At 41.5% G+C, this 17,342-nt stretch overlaps 1 protein-coding gene across 10 annotated transcripts in view; it reads right to left on the bottom strand.

Annotated features, from left to right (window-relative positions):
* The window catches only part of MTR (5-methyltetrahydrofolate-homocysteine methyltransferase), a 111,039-nt gene that overhangs the window by 51,558 nt on the left and 42,139 nt on the right, over positions 1–17,342 (bottom strand). For all 10 annotated transcript variants that reach the window (XM_066383744.1, XM_066383737.1, XM_066383733.1 and 7 more), the window contains one exon: positions 15,006–15,191. In XM_066383744.1, coding sequence (XP_066239841.1) covers positions 15,006–15,191 — 186 coding nt within the window. The remainder of the gene's footprint in view (positions 1–15,005; positions 15,192–17,342) is intronic.

Here is a 17,342-nt window from a genome sequence, read left to right as displayed (position 1 = left end):
CAGCACCAGCAGTGCAGGGAATAAAGATGAAGTACAGGGAATAACCTAGGATTTCACTCACATCAGTCTTCAAACTACCTCCTAGACATCTGACCTTGGCTCACAGTAAATAGGACAACACCCGAGGTGGTGACTATAAAGATTAAATGAGACCAACTGCTGGTCAGTTTTGACCAGAGTTTACAAGAGAATCACTTCTTTTTTAAAAAAAAATAATAAAAATTATTTTTAATTTATTGAGATGACATAGTTCACCAAACCATACAGGTTTCAAGCACACAACTCAATATATAAAACCATATGCTGCCTGACCTGACGTGACACAGTGGATAAAACATCAACCTGGAATGCTGAGGCCACGGGTTCAAAACCCCAAGTTTGCCCATCAAGGCACATACAAGAAGTGTAAAGCCAGTAGTCACAGCCTCCATCAAAGCCACCTGGCCAACGCAGGTTCAGGTTTGATTCAGATCAATAGTAAAGAAACAACTGAGCCAAAAGCTGGTGGTTCATATTCCTAATCCTAGTGAGTCAATACACACAGCAGGAAACACTTCCCTTTCCATTTAGGGCTCCCAAAGCCACTGACTCATCCGAGTTTTCCTAGATTAAAGGCTCCCACCTCTCTGCCTCCATTTTGGCTGCTCCACGTGGCCTCTCTCTGCCCTGCTACAGCATGGGCTCCACCTCTCTACAAAAACATGGCCACTCTCCCCTGGAACAACGTGGTCTCTCTCAAATGGCCTCCTAGCTCCTCCTTTTAAAACTTTTCCTCGGGACAACCCCTTCAGCCAGCACACATTAGCATAACCAAGCTCATCCCAAGTAAGAAGGGTATTAATATTATCACCTAGGCGATGAACAGCGCCATCTTTAACAAAAGGAGTGACCAAAACCAGAAATTACAGATTTTACAACTCATTTGCCTGACAAGAAGCAACACGAAAAAGGAGCCACATACTGAACCTGATAAGCTCAGGTCAAGCCTGCCTGGTGGCCTTGCAGACTCAGAGATCTAACGTAACCACACAGGATGGTCTGAAATGAAAACTTTCAGCCTGACCTATGGTGGTACAGTGGATAAAGCGCTGACCTGGAAAACTGAGGTCACCAGTTCAAAACCTTGGGCTTGCCCCGTCAAGGCACATATACAACTACTATGAAATTAAAGCTTTCTAAATTAAAGTAGTTCTTGGTGGGTAGTCTTGTCTTAGGGAGGTATTTTTCTCTAACAAAGATCAATGCTTACCTTAATCTAGCCCAGGGGTCCCCAAACTACGGCCCGCAGGCCGCATGCAGCCCCCTGAGGCCATTTATCCGGCCCCGCCGTACTTCCGGAAGGGGCACCTCTTTCATTGGTGGTCAGTGAGAGGAGCATAGTTCCCATTGAAATACTGGTCAGTTTGTTGATTTAAATTTACTTGTTCTTTATTTAAAATATTGTATTTGTTCCCGTTCTGTTTTTTTTTTACTTTAAAATAAGATATGTGCAGTGTGCATAGGGATTTGTTCATAGTTTTCTTTATAGTCCGGCCCTCCAATGGTCTGAGGAACAGTGAACTGGCCCCCTGTGTAAAAAGTTTGGGGACCCCTGATCTAGCCTGTCTGTTCTCTTTTGCATCTATAATAGCATACAGATAACATATATTTGAAATGTAAGAGTGATCTTCTTTGCCCCCTCCAGGGCAAAGCCACTCCAACAGAGCAGAAACCACAAATCCTCTCATTGTTATTATTATCATGTTAATGGTTAACTGTTAACTATTTCACATCTGCCTATTTAAAAAAGATTACTTTTTATCCAATCCCCCACTTTGCTTTCTCAGGCCTCCCTGATCTATCATCAATGGATTTTATTGTAATCCCTTTACAACTTCCCCTCGGATTCTGATGTATAAATAAGTGGTCAAACTGCCATTTTCCAAAGCATTTTTTCAATCCACTGAGAGTTTACTTCCTAGCAATTGTCAACAGTTTGGCTTGGAGAGATTCCAAGATGGCAGTAGTAGGCAGACGCACAGACTGCCACCTCCCATGACCAAACTGGATTACAAATTCATTTAAGAACAATCATCATGAAAAACCATCTTTGGACTAAAAGAACAGGACACAAAAACCAAGGAGCACAGAAAAATCCACACCGATCCTTGTAGGGAGTCCAGGGGCGTGGTGGGGGTTCCCCCACTCCCAGAAGCGAGGGGAGGCTGAGACTGAGGGTCCAGAAGGGCTCCCATTGTAAGGAGAGAAACCCTGAGAGGTGGGGGTCCTCAGGAGCCCCAGCCTAGAAACTCAGGGATTGGAGGAGACAGCCTGACAGCACTGAATGGGGAGAAGAGCGAGAGTGCTGTCTGTGGGAAGCGGTTGGCGAAAGAAAGTGCAGCCTTAAAGGGCCAGTGCAGAAAATATAGCTCACAGCCACTTGCCTGGGGCTCTGGGGCGTGGTGGGCTGACAGGACTGGTCTTCCATGAGGAGAGTGGGGAGATTGAGACGCGGAGACACAAATGGTGATGGGAAGAAGAAAACCTGAGCTAACCTGAGCTGAGTCATTCTCCAGTGCCAAGGCAGCCATAGCTTGGGGAGGGATCGCTCCCTCCACCCTACACAAGCCTAACATGGAACCAGCTGACTCACCTCCAAAAAGCTCTCCAGCTACAATCAGCATGAAAGGTTGTTCAAAAAAAAGGAAGTAAAGGAGAGGAGCAGTGACTCAGGTTTCCAGGGAGACCTGAGCTACACCTCCCCCTTTATACTGAGAACTCGCTTACCCCTGGAGAGGCACCGGACAGACCACACCTTCAGAATCTCAGAGGTCACACCCACAGCATTCCTGGATACAGTTTCAACCAAAAAAAAAAAACCCAACAAAAAACATACGCCCACTTCCCCCATCCTAAACACAGAAGCCCCCTGCTGAGATCTGCAAACATATAAGCTCCCTGCTGGGATTAGCAAACACAGATGCTTCCTGTTGGACTCAGAAAACAAACAGCAGAGAAATTAAGACTTTTAAGCAGTAGTTAAGGAGAATTAAAATCCAAGCAACAAGCAGAGACTGAGGAATAAAGTCCTGAAGGAGAAGCCGCATTCTATAAACCAACCTCAGACCCACAACTCTAACAAGCTTGTAAACCATACACAGAAAGAATGGGAAGACAGAGGAATGTAAACCATATGAATCAACAAGAAAATTCCCCAGAAAAAATAACTGAATGAGATGGACGTAATCAAATTACCGAATGCAGAGTTTAAAATAATGATTCTTAGGGTATTTAAGGATCTCAAAGCTACAGTGGATGGACTTAGTGAGTACCTAAATAAAAAAATTGCAAGCATCAAAAAGGACACTAAAATCATAAAAGAATCAATCAGAAATGGCAACTACAATATCAGAAATGAAGACTACACTAGAAGGAATCAACAGCAGGCTGGATGAAGCAGAAGATTGAATCAGCGAATTAGAGGACAAGATAAATAAAAACACAGAAACAGAGCAGCAAAAAGAAAAGAGGCTCAAAAAGTCTGAGGAAACTATAAGAGAACTCTGTGACAATATGAAGAGAAATAACATCCGTATCATAGGGGTTCCTGAAGGAGAAGAGAAAGAATAAGGGATAGAGAACTTATTTGAAGAAATCATAGTTCCGTGATGGCAAACCTTTTTATAAAAACCACCCACTTTTGCAGTGCTGGTCAACTGCGTCCCTCCCACCCACTAGTGGGCATTCCAGTTTTCATGGTGGGGGGGGGGGGTAACAGAGCAACCAAATGGTGCCGCAATTGGCCCACCATGAAAACTGGAATGCCCACTAGTGGGCGGGAGGGACCAGATGACCAGCACTGCAAAAGTGGGCGGTTTTGCCCTGGCCGGTTGGCTCAGCGGTAGAGCGTCGGCCTAGCGTGCGGAGGACCCGGGTTCGATTCCCGGCCAGGGCACACAGGAGAAGCGCCCATTTGCTTCTCCACCCCTCCGCCGCGCCTTCCTCTCTGTCTCTCTCTTCCCCTCCCGCAGCCAAGGCTCCATTGGAGCAAAGATGGCCCGGGCGCTGGGGATGGCTCTGTGGCCTCTGCCTCAGGCGCTAGAGTGGCTCTGGTCGCAACATGGCGACGCCCAGGATGGGCAGAGCATCGCCCCCTGGTGGGCAGAGCGTCGCCCCTGGTGGGCGTGCCGGGTGGATCCCGGTCGGGCGCATACGGGAGTCTGTCTGACTGTCTCTCCCTGTTTCCAGCTTCAGAAAAATGAAAAAAAAAAAAAAAAAAGTGGGCGGTTTTTATAAAAAAGTTCGCCATCACAGTCATAGTTGAAAATTTTCCTAAATTGATGAAGGAAAAAAATCACACAAGTTCAAGAAGCAGAGAGTCCTGATAAAACGAAACCCAATGAGGCCTACATCAAGACACATAATTAAAATACCAAAGTTAAGAGATAAAGAAAAAATAGTAAAAGCAGCAAGAGAAAAGAAGTCAATTACCTATAGAAGAGCCCCCATAAGGATGACATCCGACTTTTCAACAGAAACACTTGAGACCAGAAAGGAATGGCAAGAAATATTCAAAGTAATGCAAAACAAGAGCCTACAACCAAGACTTCTTTATCCGGCAAGATTATTTTTTAAAAATGAAGGAGAAATAAAAAGCTTCCCAGACAAAAAAAAAAAAAAAAAAAATCAAGGAATTCATTCTAATCAAACCAGTACTGCAGGAAATGTTAAGGAGCTTGCAGTAGAAAGAGCAAAGGAAAAAAAAATCGAGAAAATGAGGATTACAGATCTAAAGAATAAAATGGCAATAAGCAACTACATGTCAACAATAACCTTAAATGTAAATGAATTAAATGCTCCAATCAAAGGACATAGGGTAGTTGCATGGATAAGAAAACAGGACCCGCCTGACCTGTGGTGGCGCAGTGGATAAAGCATCGACCTGGAAATGCTGAGGTCGCCGGTTCGAAACCCTGGGCTTGCCTGGTCAAGGCACATATGGGAATTGATGCTTCCTGCTCCTCCCCACCTTCTCTCTCTGTCTCTCTCTCCTCTCTCTCCCTCTCTGTCTCTCTCTCCCTTTCCCTCTCCTCTCTAAAATGAATAAATAAAAATTAAAAAAAAAAAAAAAAAAGAAAACAGGACCCGTACATATGCTGTCTGCAAGAGATACACCTCAGAACAAAAGATACACATAGACTGAGAGTAAAGGTCAATACATAATGATAAAAGGAGCACTACAACAGGAAGATATAACTATTATAAATATCTATGTGCCTAATATAGGAGCACCTAAATATATAAAACATATGTTGATGGACAAAAAGGGCAAGATCAACAGCAATACTGTAATAGTAGGGGATTTTAATACCCACTAACATCAATGGATAGATCCTCCAGATAGAAAATTAATGAAGAAACAGTGGCCTTAAATGACACACTAGATCAACTGGATTTAAAAGATATCTTTAGAACCTTTCACCCCAAAGCAGCAGAATATACATTCTTTTCAAGTGCTCACAGTACATTCTCTAGGATAGACCACATGATAGGACACAAAACAAGTCTTAATAAATTTAAGAAGATTGAAATCTTATCAAGCACCTTCTCTGACCACAACGGCATGAAACTAGAAATCAACTATAATAGAAAAACTGAAAAACACTCAAACACTCAGAGACTAAATAGCATGCTATTAAATAATGAATGGGTTAACAATGAGATCAAGGAAGAAATTAAAAAATTCCTTGAAACAAATAAAAATGAACATACAATTCAAAATTTATGGGACACAGCAAAAGCAGTCCTGAGAGGAAAGTTCATAGCACTACAGGCATTCCTTAAGAAGCAAGAAAAAGCTCAAATAAACAACTTGACCCTGCATCTAAAAGAACTAGAAAAAGAACAACAAATAAAGCCCAGAAGAAGTGGAAGGAAGGAAATAATAAAGATCAGAGCGGAAATAAATGACATAGAGGCAAAAAAAAAACAAAAAACAAAAAACAAAAAAAAAACAGATCAATGAAACCAAGAGCTGATTCTTAAAAGGTAAACAAGATTGATGAACCTTTAACCAGACTCACCACGAAAAAAAGAGAGAGGGCTCAAATAAGTAAAATTAGAAATGAGAGTGGAGAAGTAACAACTGACACAGCAGAAACTCAAGGAATTGTAAGAAAATACTATGAAGAACTAACTGTATGCCCCAAAATGGGACCACCTCGATGAAATGGATAAATTCCTTGAAAAATATAATCATTCAGAAATCAATATGGAAGAATCAGAAAACCTAAACAGACTGATTACACCAAAGAGATTGAAACAGTTATCAAAAAACTCCCAACAAACAAAAGTCCTGGGCCTGATGGCTTCAGAAGCGAATTTTACCAAATATTCAAAGAACTAACTCCTATCTTTCTCAGGCTATTTCAAAAAATTCAAGAGGAAGGAAGACTTCCAAGCTCCTTTTATGAGGCAAGCATAATTCTGATTCCAAAACCAGGCAAAGACAACACAAAGAAAGAAAACTATAGGCCAATATCCCTGATGATCTTAGATGCTAAAATTCTCAACAAAATATTAGCAAACCAGATCCAGCAATACATGAAAAAAATCATACATCATGATCAAGTGGGATTTATTCTGGGTAGGCAAGGCTGGTAACAATATTCACAAATGAATCAACATGATTCATCACATAAACAAAAGGAAGGATAAAAACCACATGATAATATCAATAGATGCAGAAAAAGCATTTGATAATGATCAAAACTCTCAGCAAAGTGGGAATAGAGGGATCATACCTCAACATGATAAAGGCCATATATGAAAGACCTACAGCCAACATCATACTCAATGGGCAAAAATTAAAAGCATTTCCCTTAAGAACAGGAACAAGGCAGGGGTGCCCACTTTCACCACTCTTATTCAACATAATTCTGGAATTCCTAGCTATAGCAATCAGAGAAGAAGAAGAAGAAAAAGAAATAAAAGGCATCCAAATTGGGAAAGAAGTAAAACTTTAATTATTTGCAAATGACTTGTTAATGTACATAGAAAACCCTAAAGTCTCAGTCAAAAAAACTACTGGAACTGATAAATGAATTCAGCAAGGTGGAAGGTTATAAAATCAATATTCAGAAATCAGTGGCATTTTTACACACCAACAATGAACTGTCAGAAAGAGAAATTAAGGAAACAATCCCCTTCACTATTGCAACCAAAAAAATAAAGTACCTAGTAGTAAATTTAACCAAGGAGGTTAAAGACCTATACTCGGAAAATTATAAAACATTGATAAAAGAAATTAAGGAAGATACAAACAAGTGGAAGCATATACTGTGTTCATGGATAGGAAGAATAAACATGATTAAAATGTCTTTACTACTCAAAGCAATCTATAAGTTCAATGCAATTCATATTAAAATACCAATAGCATACTTCAAACATATGGAACAATATTCCAAAAATTTATATGGAACAAAAAAGAACACGAATAGTCTCAGCAATCTTGAAAAAGAAGAATAAAGTGGGAGGTATCACACTTCTGGATAACAAGTTATATTATAAGGCCACTGTACTCAAAACAGCCTGGTACTGGCATAAGAACAGGCATACAGATCAATGGAACAGAACAGAGAACCTAGAAATAAATCTACACCTTTATGTACAACTGATATTTGACAAAGGAGGTAAGAGCATACAATAGAGTAAAGACAGTCTCTTTAACAAATGATGCTGGGAAAATTAGACAAATACATGCAAAATAATGAAACTAGACCACCAACTTACAGCATTCACAAAAATAAACTTAAAATGGATAAAAGACTTAAATGTAAGTCGTGAAACCATTATCATCTTGGAAGAAAACATAGGCAGTAAGCTCTTCGACATCTCTCGCAGCAATATATTTGCTGATTTAACTCCATGGGCAAGTGAAATAAAGGACAGGATGAACAAATGGGACTATATCAAACTAAAATCCTTTTGCACAGCAAAAGACAACATGAACAAAATAAAAACAACCCACACAATAGGAGAACATATTTGCCAACACATTACCAAAATCTACAAAGAATGTGTAAAACTCAACACCAGAAAAGTAAACAATCCAATCAAAAATTGGGCAAAAGAATTGAATAGACACTTCTCTAAAGAGGACATACAGATGGCCAGTGGGCATTTAAAAAAATGTTCAACATCACTAATCTTTAGAGAAATGCAAATTAAAAACACAATGAGATACTACCTCACACCTGTCAGAATGGCACTCATTAACAAAACAACACACAATAAGTGCTGGTGAGGATGTGGAGAAAAGGGAACCCTCCTGCACTGCTGGTGGGAATGCAGACTGGTGCAGCCACTGTGGAAAACAATATGGAGATTCCTCAAAATATTAAAAATCGAACTGCCTTTTGACCCAGCTATTCCACTTCTAGGAATATATCCTAAGAATAACAAATCACCAATTCAAAAGAAGAAATACACCCCCATGTTTACTGTAGCATTGTTTACAATATCCAAGATCTGGAAACAGCCCAGTGTCCAACAGTGGATGAGTGGATTAAAAAGCAGTGGTACATATACACAATGGAATACTATGGGGCCATGAAAAAGAAGGAAATCTTACCCTCTTAGCAACATGGGTGGACCTGGAGTCTATTATTCTAAGCGAAATAAACCAGGCAGAGAAAGAAAAATTCCATATGACCTCACTCATTTGAGGAATCCAATGAACAATGAGAATTGAGGAACAGAAGAGGCAGAGAAAGTGTCAAAGAGTCCAGAGGGAAAGGGGAAGAGAGGAGGGGATCAAAAAAAGGAAAGACATTAGTGAAAGTATATAAACATAACACAGAGAGATAGAAGGCAGGATTATGGAGGAAAAGGGGGAAGGTGGTAGGGGGGAGGGGGCAAAGAGCGTATCAAGTAGAACAAGGGGGGGAGGGAGATATATTCAGGGGTACACTTGCAACTATGTAAACATAACAAATTAAAATCAATTAAAAAAAACAAACAAGAAAAAAACAGTTTGGCTCAAATAAACTCATAAAAAAATTCCTACAGGTTTGGAAATTTATTACGTTGACAGACATTTCCCATTCCAGCCCCCTTCTCTCTCTCCACTCCCTCTAAAATTAATAAATAAAATCTTTTAAAAAAAATAAAACAATCTCCTGAAGCCAAGTCTCACCCCAGACCAAAGGAGCTGGAAAATCAAAATTAGAACATCGAACCCAGAGGGTATATGCCTTCAATGCAGAGGTAGGGCCCACCATTCCCTGTGGTCAAGTTTCCACTTTACACTCCGGTTAAGCAGGCAGACCCTCAAAGCACACAACATCCCACTGTCACTCAGAGCTGACCTTGTGTACTGAGAAAGCACCCCATCAGACCGACTTCCACCAGATCCCGCCTGCCTGCCATCTGGGCTCTCACACCTGGCCTGCCTGTCTTCTCCCCAGCACCGTGAGCAAACAGCCTCCCCTTTACTCGCAGACTGACTGCCACCTTCTCAACTCACCAAGGCAGGGACCTAGCAAACGCCCCTCTTCCCTATCAAATCATTCCTATCACTTTACCAAACTGTCTTGTCACATCATCTGTCTACACACATCCTTTCTTAAACTCATATCTATCTATGGTTTCCATTCTATTTCTCTTTTCACGTGTATAGTAAAATTCCTTAAAAAAAGTCATTTACACCTGCTGGCTCCAGTTCTATCCTGTCTTGAACACACTCCAAGTAAGCTTTCATCTCCTAGGAAACAGGACTGCAAGATTATTCACTACCCCATTTCTAAATCCAGTGGTAAATTCTTGGTCTCATCTATTTGATCTACTCACAACTCTTTAAAATAGCTCATCAAGGCCTTCTGGAAGCTTGTTCTTCAGTTAGAAGACAAGCAAATCTGCCTTTCTGGTCCATTTCTTACCATTAAGGCTGCTCCTCCAACCCCATGATGGGCCCCCTCTTATCTCCAACCTTGGAGCACAGTGGCTCCCAGACTTCCTCAGTCCTAGGGTCTCTTCACTGCAGCCACTCCTTTGCTGAGCTCAGTCACTCCACCTTAACTACCATCTACATCAGGGGTCCCCAAACTACGGGCCCGCGGGCCACATGCGGCCCCCTGAGGCCATTTATCCGGCCCCCGCTGCACCTCCGATAGGGGCACCTCTTTCATTGGTGGTCAGTGAGAGGAGCACAGGATTCATCCTCATCCTGTGCTCCGGGAGTACTGTATGTGGCTGCGCCACAAAGCGCAGCATAGCTCACATACAGTACTACTTCCGGTGATGTGGGATGCACGCATCACGGCTCCGGAAGCACGTCCTATCACCTGTTACGGCTAGCAGTGACAAATATGGAACCGGACATTGACCATCTCATTAGCCAAAAGCAGGCTCATAGTTCCCATTGAAATACTGGTCAGTTTTTTTGATTTAAATTTACTTGTTCTTTATTTTAAATATTGTATTTGTTCCCATTTTTTTTTTACTTTAAAATAAGATATGTGCAGTGTGCATAGGGATTTGTTCATAGTTTTTTTTATAGTCTGGCCCTCCAACAGTCTGAGGGACAGTGAACTGGCCCCCTGTGTAAAAAGTTTGGGTACCCCTGATCTACATCTCTGTGCAGATAATTCCCAAGTGGGGAATCCTATGCTCAGGCCAGACTTTGCCTATGAAAACCAGCATCAGCTACACAGCTGCGCACCCCACAGCCACCATATGCATGGTTCGTCCTGACCCACCCCAAGTCTGCCTCTCTCCATCTTCCACCCTTTCAACTGCTCTGGCCAAAAACCCCAGAAATCATTTCTGACTCCTCTTCCTTTCACAACCCACAACCCATCGTGATGGCAAATCCCACCAGAAACAGATGAGAAGAGCAAATGCCAGAACTGAAAAATAGGAGAAAGTGCAATGCAGGCAAAACATCTAATATCTGCATAATATGTGTGCCAAAGAGAAGAGAAAACAATTCAAGGAAACTTCCTCCAACTGGCCATAAGCTTCATGACTGAAAGGGCCAAATGAGTGCCCAACATGATAGGTGGCATCATCGTACAGTTTCAGAACACAACAGACATAGAAGATCCAAGAAGCACCTAGAAAATGGGATTTCCTCAAAAGAATCAAGGGTTACAAAAGCACTGGACTTCTTATCAATACCAGTGAGAACTAGAAGGTAATAAATCAATGCTTTCAGAATACAGAGAAAATAATTTCAAGCTTTATGCCTATATCCATATCAAAGTAGAATAAAGCTACTTTCAGACATGTAAGGTTTAAAAAATATTTACTGTCATGTTTTCTTTTGCAAGAAGGTACCAGAGGATACCCAACTAAGAGATTAAAACAAGATTGATGATATAAAATTTAGAAACCTAAAAGAGAGGCGCAAGGACTCACCAGGACAGTGAGGGACCTTCTATGGAGACTGCTGTGCCATCAGATTCCTGAGCAACCCTTCTAGATCATGTCAGAAAATGTAGAAAGAACATTCAAGAATTTAAACGACAGTTTACTGAAATTGTTTGGATACACCAGATATTGAAAATGTACATAACTAGGGGATAGTTTGGAGATGAAATGTGTAAGAAATAAAGCAAACCAAAAAGCAAGCATTAACTTAGTGGAAAACAAGTAGGGTGCAGGAAAGGGAAAGGAATCGTGCTGTCTCAGCTTTCATATTGCTTGATAATATCAGCCCCCAAAATCATCTTTTTTTTTTTTAAAGAGTACTTTATTTATTTTTATTTTTTATTTTTTATTTTTTACAGAGACAGAGTGAGAGTCAGAGAGAGGGATAGATAGGGACATACAGACAGGAATGCAGACAGATGAGAAGCATCAATTATCAGTTTTGGGTTTTTGGTTTTTTTTCTGGCACTTTAGTTGTTCATTGATTGCTTTCTCATATGTGCCTTGACCGTGGGGCTACAGCAGACTGAGTAACCCCTTGCTCAAGCCAGCGACCTTGGGTCCAAGCTGGTGAGCTTTGCTCAAACTAGATGAGCCCGCGCTCAAGCTGGTGACCTTGGGGTCTTGAACTTGGGTCCTCCGCATCCCAGTCCAACACTCTATCAACTACGCCACCACCTGGTCAGGCCAAAATTATCTTAACTGTACTGGCAGGATTGTGGGATAAAAGTAAAGGCGTGGGGGGGGGGGGGCAGAAGATGGTGAAAAGCCAAACCCCAACCACTGTTGGAAGGCAATAAATAGTAACTGGAACTGGAACGTGAGGATGAGGTAAATTCTACAGGAAACAGCTAAAAAAGTTGAAAGTGGTTGCCTCTGGGGATCTGGAGCTTCTGTTTCTCATAAAAAGTCTGATAGGACTTTTGTCTCTTTAACTATCTTCATATATATTTTTGGTAAAAATTAAAACTATGTCAAAAGGTCCCACCATATTGAACTAGTAGTGGAAGGTGGCTAACTAGTTCCTTTCAGGACAATTTAATACCATGTGTCAAACGTTAACTGCTTCCTGTGACCCAGCAATCCCACCTCCTCCAAATGACTGAGAAAATCACTATATCAGGGGAAAATGTGCATGGATTGCGTCCATCATTCATTTTACTTAAAAATTAGAATTGCAATTTCCTTCAATAACACACTAAGTAAAACATGCATATACTAGAATACAAAGCAACCACAAAAACGGGAGCTATAATCTGTAGAGTAAACCCATCTTTGCTAAAATGGAAAGATGCCAACATTCTGAGTTGGAGGTAAGGGTTACAGAACCACAGACACAGTCTTGTTTATGCAAAAATTTCAACATGCTAGGACCTCTTCTGTTCTTTCCCTAAATGCCACATGGCTTGGTCATTTTATTCAGGTTTTCAAATATTTCCTTCTCTGAGGGGCTTTATAGCCCACTATTCCCTGGCAGCCTTCTCCCGAATCCTGCCCTAGGCATTCAGCACAGGCCCATCAAATGACACCAGGTCTCCTAGGCTTGAATCCTAGTACATGTGTCTGTGCAACAACAGCGAATTAGGCAATGTCTTTGGAATATACAAATAGTATGGATATGTACCCAGCATTTATATTTGGGGAGGAAAAACTGATTTCATGTGTGCAGTATGCCTACTTGTTACAAGTAAAGATTCAATATACATTTATTATCAAAATTATCCCTTTTTTGCCCTCTTCTGAATTATTTGAACTTTGTCAAGATGAAAATATATCTTTTGTACAAAAACAGTAATTTTTGTTAAAAACGTATCATTTAAAAAATACAAAATATAAAAAACAAAGAAAAGAAAAAGGACATATAATCCCACCACTTGGCAATAATATAAATAAATCCATATGTCCCTATCTGAGACCATCCTTACCCTCAGGTTAACAACTACCAAATTTTTTCTCTACTTATAAAGACATACATATATCCAAATGAATCCTTTTTGTTAAAGAAAACCAGGATCATGTCACTTGGTTTTCACTCAATACACTGTAGATATGGTTCCACCATCTCATTCTTCTTAATTGCTGCATGCACAGTATTTATTCTATGTGGCATGTAGCAAGACAGAAGTGTTCTCCTATTAATGGACATGTAGAGTATTCTCAATATTTTGCTACCACAATGACCTATTACAAGATTCCCAGGAGGAGCTAAAGCACAATGAATGAATTTTTTTTTAAGTGAGAGGAGGAGAGATAGACAGATTCCCACATGTGCCCCAACTGGAACCCACCTGGCAACCTCTGTCTGGGGTTGATGCTTGAATCAACTGAGCTATTTTTAGAGCCTAAGGCTGACACGCTGGGACCAACCAAGCTAACAATTGAGGCACTGGCTGCAGTAGGGGAAGAGAGAGAGAAGGGAGTAGGGAGGGAAGAGTAGCAGATAGTCACTTCTCATGCATGTCCTGACGGGACCAAACCAGGGACATCCACATACTGGGCTGATGCTCTATCTACTTAACCAACTGGTCAGGGCCACATAAATTTTTAATAATTGTTTTAACTTAAATATTGAATACAAAAATATTTATAAATGTGAGTTATTAGACAACACAATCATTACTACACCATCACCCAGGTGAACCATTATTGTATTTGAACTTCCTGTTGACCCTCCCTGATTCCATGGCAGACATGAGAATTGCCATTTAACAATCTTTCACTTTTTTTTCTATTTAATAAAAGGAACTAATGTTATTGTTTCACTTTATTTTTTTAATCATTACAAAATGTAACATCTTCTCATAAGTCCACTGGTTATTTGTATTTCTTTTGTAAATTACTTCTCATTTTCTTTATTCATTATTCTATTATGTTGATTGGTTTATTTTATGATTTAGAAACTGTTTACATATTCGGACATTAACCCACTGCTATATTACTCATGTTGTGAACAGCACTATAACTTTTGCCACACAAAGCTTTATATTTTTATGTGAAATGCTCTATCAGTATTCTTTCTGCCTTCCCAAGTTTAGATATTTTTCCCATACATTCTTTAGAATTTTGTTTTTTACATTTAATTCTAATTGATTGACATGACTTTATTTTAGTATATGGTGGGAAATGAGGCTCCAACTTTACTTTCTTCCAAACTCATAGCCAATTATTCCAATTGCATTTACTGAATAATTCTTTTCTCAACTGATGTAAAGATTTCATTACATACAAACTCTTCATATAGTTATATAGATACAAGTATGTGTGTGTACATGTACATGTATGTGTGGATATTCAGTATTATGGTACACATGTGCACACACATACACTCACACACACGGCTGTTTTGGACTCATTTCTTTTCTATATGTATGTGTGGATATACAGTATTATGGTACACATGTGCACACACACATACACTCACACACGGCTGTTTTGGACTCATTTCTCTTCTATATGTATGTGTGGATATACAGTATTATGGTACACATGTGCACGCACACACACACATACACACGGCTGTTTTGAACTCATTTCTCTTTCACTACTCTGTCTAGCCAATGTAGCATGGAGGAGCTTGGCCAAAAGGAATCACGCACCTGTCCCTCTTCGTCAAAAGCCATGATGACCACAGCAGCGCCCAACTTCCTGATTCTCCTGGCCTTGTCCAGGAAGTCCCCATCTCCCTCCTTCAGACTGATGCTGTTGACGATGCACTTCCCCTGGCAGCACTTCAGGCCGGCTTCGATCACAGCAAAGTTGGAGGAGTCAATGCACAGGGGCACCTGAGATCACCAGGCAGAAAATCACACAAAGAGGACAAGTCACCACAAATTCCCTTCCAAGAACTCCCAAACAGTCCCCAGTTCTCCTTTAGGAGAACAATAAACAAATGATAGTGTGAGAGAAGTAGGACTTTCATGTACCTGTTCTTAAAGCCCAAAATACCTGAACTAACATCAGTCTTAAAAGAGGCTGCATGCATGAAGGGCCAGAAATTTCTAACTCCAAGATCACAGCTAGATGTCAGAATGGAGTCCCGGAGGTCAGCTTACCAGGCTTCCACCCTGAAGCAAACACCTCACTCATTGCCCTTGTCCCTGATCTGACTCAAGATTAATGTGCAGCCTCAAGCCCTGGGATCAGCCCTTCAGATAAGTTATTCAAATTCAATCTTCCTTTTAGAAAATGAAGTTCCTGGCTGGGGGGAAAAAAAGTAGATGCAATATTCTACAAATGTATGTAACTAAAATAAAGGACAAAACTGGAATGAGCAAATGAGAACAGGTTCGTTTTTATTTTTCTAATTTTTTTTTCACCCAAAGTGAGAAGCAGGGGTCGAGGCAGACAAGACTTCTGCATGCGCCCAACCAGGATCCACTCAACATGCCCACCAGGGGGCGATGCTCAGCCTCTCTGGAGCATTGCTCTGCTGCAATTGGAGCCATTCTAGAGCCTGAGCCTGAGCCTGAGCCTGAGCCTGAGCCTGAGCCTGAGGCAGAGGCCATGGAGCCATCCTCAGTGCCTGGGCCAACTTTGCTCCAATGGAGCCTTGGCTGCGGGAGGGGAATAGAGAGACAGAGAGGAAGGAGAGGAGGAAGGGTGGAGAAATAGATGGGCACTTCTCCTGTGTGCACTGGCTGGGAATCCAACCCAGGCCGAGGTCGGCTCTACTGCTGAGCCAACCAGCCAGGGCTGAGAACAGGTTCATTTTTACCACTTCCCCCTGCATTCCTGTCCCCTATTCCAGGAAAGGTGAAAGTAAGGACTTCAGAGAGGGACCAGGGCAGCTGATCACTCAATAAATGAATAGGTGACATATCATGACCCACCCTGAATCCAGGACAATGGCTAGGCAGGCTGGTCTCTGGCTGTCCTGAATTTATAATGATAAATGATTAAACAAGTAATGACACAAAATGTGAGAAATGCTAAAGCACAGGACACCAGGAAAGCATATCCCAGGGTCACTGAACCCAATCTCTGACAAAGGGGGCGATGGAAGGGAGATTCAGGGTAAGGGTCTAGGAGAGCCAGACAGAACAAGGAACCCATGCATTTAGCTCTTTCCTAGCATACTACAATAAAAGGTGGGCGAGGAAATGGGTCAACTACAATGACAACACGGCCCAATTTTTTTTTGTTTGTTTTTTCATTTTTCTGAAGCTGGAAACAGGGAGAGACAGTCAGACAGACTCCCGCATGCGCCCGACCGGGATCCACCTGGCACGCCCACCAGGGGACGATGCTCTGCCCACCAGGGGGCGATGCTCTGCCCATCCTGGGTGTCGCCATGTTGCGACCAGAGCCACTCTAGCACCTGAGGCAGAGGCCACAGAGCCATCCCCAGCGCCCGGGCCATCTTTGCTCCAATGGAGCCTTGGATGCGGGAGGGGAAGAGAGAGACAGAGAGGAAAGCGCGGCGGAGGGGTGGAGAAGCAAAATGGGCGCTTCTCCTGTGTGCCCTGGCCGGGAATCGAACCCGGGTCCTCCGCACGCTAGGCCGACGCTCTACCGCTGAGCCAACCGGCCAGACAGCCCAATGTTTTAAAGCACTTGCTGGCAGTTTGATGTTCCAACCTTGCTGGCAGACATTTTTATAGTCTACCCTAGCTGTTCAAAATTTGGTTTCAAATAAGTTTTATTAGTAATCAAAACTAGAAAAGATTAAGAAAGAAAAATTATTGTAGCAATCAAAACACTAAGTAATTTAAATGCCTTAAGTTACTTAAGGTCCTTCACAGTTAACAAGGTACTTTTGTATTTATAATTCACAAGTCAAACAAAGCAAATACGATTATTTCCATTTCAGAGATGAGAAAGAAAACTACAGTCTGTGGACAAAAATGGGGTTCTATGAAAAGTAACCTCGGCCTTGGTTGGTTGGCTCAGTGGATAGAGCATTGACCCAGTGTGAGGATGTCCCGGGTTCGATC

This window comes from Saccopteryx leptura, chromosome 1, assembly GCF_036850995.1.
Source record: "Saccopteryx leptura isolate mSacLep1 chromosome 1, mSacLep1_pri_phased_curated, whole genome shotgun sequence".
NCBI lineage: Eukaryota > Metazoa > Chordata > Mammalia > Chiroptera > Emballonuridae > Saccopteryx > Saccopteryx leptura.
Note: the sequence above shows the minus strand (reverse complement) of the source record. Positions and strands in the feature narration are given on the sequence as shown.